Genomic DNA, 7583 nt, shown 5'->3' on the forward strand with positions numbered 1-7583 from the left:
CTCCCTGCCTGTCTCTCTCCCTGCCTGTCTCCCTGCCTGTCTCCCTGCCTGTCTCTCACTCTCTCCCTCTCTGCCTGCCTCTCTGTCCGTTTATCTAACCATCTTTCTGTCCCTCTCTGCCTGTCTTTCTGTCAGTCTCTGTCTTTCTGTCTCTGTCCCTCTCTGTCTGTCTCTCTCTGTCCCTCTCTGCCTGTCTTTCTGTCCATCTCTACCTGTCTCTCTGTCTTTCTCTCTCTACGATCTCTGCCTGTCTCTGTCTCTCTTTCTGTTTCTCTATATGTCTTTCTCTGATTTTTCTCTGCCTCCCTGTTTGTCTGTCTGTCTGTCTCTCGCTCTGTCTCTCTCTATCCGTCTCTCCACTGATATCATATTACCTCACACAGAAGCTTCTTATACTATGAATGTCCTTTGTTGCCTATAGCAACCAATCACATCTCCTATTAATGACCTGTGGCTCCCAGCTCCATTCACTTTAATGTAAGCAGGTTTTTTGGCAAATAAGTGTAAAGCGCATGCTTACATTTCCACACAAAACATAGTCTATGACGTTCCCTGAGTCACAAGAAGCGGCTGTGCAAAATGTCATGATTGTAAATGCGACGCTGCATATTCCTTTAGTGGACGTACATACATACACACACATATATACACACATACACACATATACACACACACTCATACATACATGTAAGGAGGTGGTCAGTGTACCAAGAATGTGAAGAATTTCCTCCCCTGAAGACCCCGACCAAGATGTTTTAGTAGATTTTAGGCTGGTATATTATGTGAATTTATTGTAAGTGCGGACGGTGCCATCTAGTGGCCGAATAAGTACATTGTCGTATGTAATGCTGAATGTGTGTTTCTATGTCTTAGGCCTCCTTCACACGTCATGTGTGATGTCCGTTTTCACATGTACTGAAGACACGGACATATGTTAACCTCTTAAAATCAATGGGTTTGTGCACACGTGTGTGTTTTCTCGTGGACCCTGTGACACACGTGTGCTCCACACGGAGACATGTCATTTTTTTTCTCTGGCAGCACGGGTGTCACACGAATCGCACACTGATGTGATCCGTGTGACATCAGTGTGACACGGACCAGAGAAAACCACATTTTTGTGAAATAAAATGATTTTCTATAATCACCGCTGCTGTCTCCTGCTTCCAGGCCCACTCATTATGCTCATGCATATTCACTGCACCGAGGACCTGGAAGCAGCAGCAGCGCCAGAGACATTAGCACCATGGATAATCAGCCTGTAGCAGGGCCACGGGGTTGCAGAACACACTGACTATGACTATAGCGTGTGTCCCCCCCCCCTCCGTCGCTCCTGTTTACACATACATACACTCAGCTTTATATATTAGATAAATCCATGTGCAGTGAGCTCCCCCTAGTGGTGGCTGCAGGTGGCCAGAATTATGTTAGAAAATTAGATACATTGTAAGATTTTTGTAGTAGAAATTTGCCCTTAAAGCAGAATGTTTGGTAACTGGAGTCTTAAGCAATGACTGTAAGGCTTTTACCTTTTATACACCATTCCATTGGAGTTCACGCCGAATACAGAACCATCAGTGGCAACCTCCACCATGACCAAACTGCCGGCTATCTGCACCCATCGACTTCCTTTGCAGGCGTTGGGTTGCACATCATAGCGGTAATAGATGTTATTGGCAGCGTTCACACCCCAGCAGCCATTAAGACCACAGGAGAAGTATTTCAGACCCCCTTCTATCTGGATAAAGGGCAGCACGGTACCCCTGGAGAGTGTGTCCACCTGGTTCAGGCAGTAAATCCCATCCCATAAATTAGCTCCAGACACAAATTTTTCCCCACCAGCATCTATCTGCTTCAGACTTCCTGCGGAAATAAAACCAAGGATAAATGTTAGAAAATTGTTCAGCCGTATATTCCGATTTAACTGTTTTTTTATGGTTCTGTATCTATGTAATTCAATGCACCGCTGTATGCCTGCAATGTTAACAATTCACCATTAGATGGCGATGTAGCACTATTTTAATAAACATAACCAAAGATAAATGTTGGAAATTTCTGCAGCCGTATACTCCGATTTAACTGGTTTTTTTATGGTTCTGTATCTATGTAATTCAATGCACCGCTGTATGCCTGCAATGTTAACTTTTCACCATTAGATGGCGATGTAGCGCTATTTTAATAAACAAAACCAAAGATAAATGTTAGAAAATTCTGCAGCCGTATATTCCGATTTAACTGTTTTTTTATGGTTCTGTATCTATGTAATTCAATGCCCACTGCATTACTGCAATGTTAACTTTTCACCGTTAGATGGCGATGTAGCACTATTTTAATAAACAAAACCAAAGATAAATGTTAGAAAATTCTGCAGCTGTATACTCCGATTTAACTTTTTTTATGGTTCTGTATCTATGTAATTCAATGCACTGCTGTATGCCTGCAATGTTGACTTTTCACCATTAGATGGCGATGTAGCACTATTTTAATAAACAAAACCAAAGATAAATGTTAGAAAATTCTGCAGCCGTATATTCCGATTTAACTGGTTTTTTTATGGTTCTGTATCTATTTAATTCAATGCACGGCTGTATGCTTGCAATGTTAACTTTTCACCATTAGATGGCGATGTAGCACTATTGCAAGAAACAAAATCCAAAAAGAATGGAAGTGAGAAAATTACTGAATAGTAATTGTGTTGATTTTGAAGTTTCAAGCATACTCCAAAAATTCCTATAAAATAATGGTAGGGGTCTTATAATTCAAGCATAGTGCAAAATCCTATAAAATCCTACTAGGGCTTATTTTTTTTGGAGTAGGGCTTATATTTCAAGCATACTCCAAAAATCCTGTAAAATTTCACTAGGGCTTATTTTTGGCATAGGGCTTATATTTCAAGCATAGTCCTAAAATAATGCCAGGGTTTATTTTTTGGACTAGGCCTTATATTTCAAGTATACTCCAAAATCCTATAAAATCCTACTAGGGTTTATTTTTTTGGGAGTAGGGGCTTATATTTCATGTATACTCCAAAAATCCTATAAAATCATACTAGGGCTTATTTTTGGCATAGGGCTTATATTAAATGCATACTCCAAAAAATCCTATAAAATCATGCTAGGGCTTATATTTCAAGTATACTCCAAAAATCCTATAAAATCCTACTAGGGTTTATTTTATTTTTTTTAGAGTAGGGGCTTATATTACACGCATACTCCAAAAAATCCTATAAAATCATTCTAGGGCTTATTTTTGGCATAGGGCTTAAATTTCAAGCATAGTCCAAAAATCCTATAAAGTCATGCCAGGGCTTATTTTTTGGAGTCGGGCTTATATTTCAAGCATACTCCAAAAATCCTATAAAATCATAGGGCTTTTTTTTTTTTTTTCTTTTTTTTTAGGAGTAGGGCTTATATTCCAAGCATACTCCAAAAATCCTTTAAAATCATACTAGGGCTTATTTTTTGGAGTAGGGGCTTATATTTCAAGCATAGTCCAAAAATCCTATAAAATCATGCTAGGGCCTATTTTCTGGGTAGTAAAAGACTAAACACTCTCCCCCTTGAAAGAAGTTACCGCAAAGGTCCTTTTCTTGCTGCTCTGGCCTATCCACTGTATTGCGGTTGGTATATATCTGTTTGCATTTATATGTACCGTATATTGATTATTTATGTATTTCTACTTTAGCATATTACATTTATCTGATGTATGATATTAAACCAAGCTAGCTGTACACTACTGCCATCTAGTGGATAAATAGGGTAATTATCCTATGATTTTGGACTATTTTATACATTATTTACATTATTATACATTATTTTATACATTTATTATCGTCCGGGGCTCTCCGGCATATTCTGTTATTGTCTCTTTTGTATATTTTAGGATTTTCTTTTAATCAATACAATTTATTTGTTTAGTTATTTTCTCACTTCCATTCTTTTTGGGTTTTGTATTTTATCTATTATAGTGGTCTATTGGTATTTACAGCATTATTGTAAGGAACAGTGGTGACTGAGGCCACATGGAAATCAGTGACACCCCCCCCCCCCCCCCCCGAACTATGTCAGTGCCTGCCAATGGCTGCAGAGAAATGGGATTTTGGAGGGGTGCGTGCCGCAGCTTGTGAAACTTTATTAAAGAGTAACTAAACTTTCAGTTCTTTTAATAATTTTGTCCACCACGGAAAGTTATGAAATTATGCAAATCATTTATTAGATTAATCTTTACTTGTAAACTTGCATGAAAGTGGCTTCCAAACTCAGTCTATTTGTCTTCAGCTACATTAAATATCAGAATGTAATTATTTGGAGTACAGATGATGGCAGTGATTGTCTTCAGCTACATTAATATCAGAATGTAGTAATTTGGAGTACAGATGATAGCAGTGATTGTCTTCAGCTACATTATTATAAGAACATACTCATTAGGAGTACAGATGATGGCAGTGATTGTCTTCAGCTACATTATTATAAGAACATACTCATTAGGAGTACAGATGATGGCAGTGATTGTCTTCAACTACATTATTATAAGAACATACTCATTAGGAGTACAGATGATGGCAGTGATTGTCTTCAGCTACATTAAAATCAGAACGTACTCATTTGGAGTACAGATGATGGCAGTGATTGTCTTTAGCTATATTAATATCAAAACATACTCATTTGGAGCACATTCTGATACTAATATTACTGAAGACAATCACTGCCATCATCTGTACTCCAAAGGAGTATGTTCTTATAATAATGTAGCTGATTATTTTAAGAACATACTCATTTGGAGTACAGATGATGGCAGTAATTGCCTTCAGCTACATTAATATCATAACATACTCATTTGGGGTATAGATGATGGCAGTGATCTTTTTAAGCTGCATTGATATCAGAATATCAGTGATTGTCTACAGCTACATTAATGTAATAATGTACTCATTTGGAGTACAGATAATGGCAGTGATTTCTTCAGCTACATTAATATCAGAACATACTCATTTGGAGTACATTCTGATACTAATGTAACTGAAGACAATCACTGCCATTATCTGTAATCCTAATAATGTTCTTGTAATAATGTAGCTGAAGACTGATCCATCATTATTTTAAGAACATACTCTTTTGGAGTACAGATGACAGCAGTGATTGTCTTCAGCTACATTATCAGATTATACTAATTTGGAGTACAGATGATGGTAGTGATTGTCTTCACAGCTACATTAATCTCAGAATATACCCATTTGGAGTACAGATGATGGCAGTGATTGTCTTCACTTACATTAATATTAGTATGTACTTATTTGGAGTACAGATGATAGTAATGTTTGTCTTCAGCTACAATAATATTAATATGTACTCATGTGGAGTACAGATGATGGCAGTTATTTCCAACAGTTACATTAACATCAGAATATGCTCATTCGGAGTACAGATGATGGCAGTGATTGTCTTCACTTACATTAATATTAGTATGTACTTATTTGGAGTACAGATGATAGTAATGTTTATCTTCAGCTACAATGATATTAATATGTACTCATGTGGAGTACAGATGATGGCAGTTATTTCCTACAGTTGCATTAATATCAGAAAATACTCATTAGGAGTACAGATGATGGCAGTGATTGTCTTCAGCTACATTAATATCAGAATATGCTCATTTGGAGTACAGATGATGGCAGTGATTATCTTCAGCTACATTATTATAAAAACATACTAATGTGGAGTACAGATGATAGCAGTGGTTGTCTTCAGCTACATTATTATAAGAACATACTAATTTGGAGTACAGATGATAGCAGTGGTTGTCTTCAGCTGCATTATTATAAGAACATACTAATTTGGAGTACAGATGATTGTAGTGCCTGATTTCTGCTACAATAATATCAAAACATTAAAACTGATAGCTCAGGATTTCTTGAGTGAAATCCCAGAGAGCTTTTCTGGACCCTACAGGCCCCTAAAGAACTTTTGGACCATGAGGGGCTGCAATTTGTTATACAATGCAGAATGGGGGGCCGAGCAAAAAACTCCCCAAATCTGAGCTTGCTTGGGAGAAGAAAGTGGGTCAATAATAGTAATCGACAAGGCGTAATAAGACGTCTTCTTACCTGCTACCGCCACCCAGGTGTTGTCCTGCCACTTGTAGATGGCGTTCCCCCTGTTGACCCCCCAGATTCCACCTGGACCCACCGACACGTGGATCAGTTTTCCAGGAATCTGCTTCCAGGCGTTGTCCACCCATTGGTAAATATCGTCATTGGAGTTGACCCCATACACCTGACCGTCGCCGGCGTCCACCTGCTTCAGGTTCCCAGGGACGTCCGTGCACTGCAGCCCTGAGGATGGAAGAAATGGTATAGGCAAAAGGAGAAGATCAATGCAATAAATAATACTGCACAATGTGTGACTGTCACCTATGGACGGACGTTACCTGCAGCGGCGGCTCCGGAGCACAGCAGCAATAGACCGAGGATTAGGTGCATGGTGCCGGCTTGTGTGATGAGGAACACGTTCTGCACCATTTATGAGCCTCCTGAACTCCTCCCCGAGTCACCTGTACACCAGGAAGGACATCAAACCGCAAATATTCTATACAATGTAAACATACAGAAACTAAACACTCCCCCGCTCCTCGCACCCCCCCCCCCCCCCCCGCCCTACCCAAATCCTCAGGTGGGTAAATACAGGGCCGGATTAAGGTTGGTGGGGGCCCCTGGGCAGAAAATCTGGTGGGGGCCCCATAACGTTAACATTTTTAGCCATAACAGTAGAGCGCGAACTGTAGCATTTAGATATAAATCCAATGAGCTTGTGTCTTATCCTGTTCTGCCACATTCAGATTTCCAGTACTACAATACAGATACAGTCCAGGATCACTCACAGCTGTCACTTATACACACAGTGCAATACAGATACAGTCCAGGATCACTCACAGCCGTCACTTATACACACAGTGCAATACAGATACAGTCCAGGATCACTCACAGCTGTCACTTATACACACAGCACAATACAGATACAGTCCAGGATCACTCACAGCCGTCACTTATACACACAGTGCAATACAGATACAGTCCAGGATCACTCACAGCTGTCACTTATACACACAGCACAATACAGATACAGTCCAGGATCACTCACAGCTGTCACTTATACACACAGTACAATACAGATACAGTCCAGGATCACTCACAGCTGTCACTTATACACACAGTACAATACAGATACAGTCCAGGATCACTCACAGCTGTCACTTATACACACAGTACAATTCAGATACAGTCCAGGATCACTCACAGCTGTCACTTATACACACAGTACAATACAGATACAGTCCAGGATCACTCACAGCTGTCACTTATACACACAGCACAATACAGATACAGTCCAGGATCACTCACAGCTGTCACTTATACACACAGTACAATACAGATACAGTCCAGGATCACTCACAGCTGTCACTTATACACACAGTACAATACAGATACAGTCCAGGATCACTCACAGCCGTCACTTATACACACAGTACAATACAGATACAGTCCAGGATCACTCACAGCCGTCACTTATACACACAGTACAATACAG

At 39.7% G+C, this 7583-nt stretch overlaps 1 protein-coding gene across 1 annotated transcript in view; it reads right to left on the reverse strand.

Moving 5' to 3' along the window:
• The window catches only part of LOC142256057 (fish-egg lectin-like), a 10876-nt gene extending 4359 nt beyond the window's left edge, over positions 1-6517 (reverse strand). The window contains exons 1-3 of the mRNA XM_075327558.1: positions 6427-6517; positions 6104-6331; positions 1530-1863 (exon numbers count right to left, since the gene is read on the reverse strand). Coding sequence (XP_075183673.1) covers positions 1530-1863; positions 6104-6331; positions 6427-6517 — 653 coding nt within the window. The remainder of the gene's footprint in view (positions 1-1529; positions 1864-6103; positions 6332-6426) is intronic.
• Between the last annotated feature and the right edge of the window lie 1066 nt (positions 6518-7583).

This window comes from Anomaloglossus baeobatrachus, chromosome 11 (assembly GCF_048569485.1).
Source record: "Anomaloglossus baeobatrachus isolate aAnoBae1 chromosome 11, aAnoBae1.hap1, whole genome shotgun sequence".
Classification (NCBI taxonomy): Eukaryota; Metazoa; Chordata; class Amphibia; order Anura; family Aromobatidae; genus Anomaloglossus; species Anomaloglossus baeobatrachus.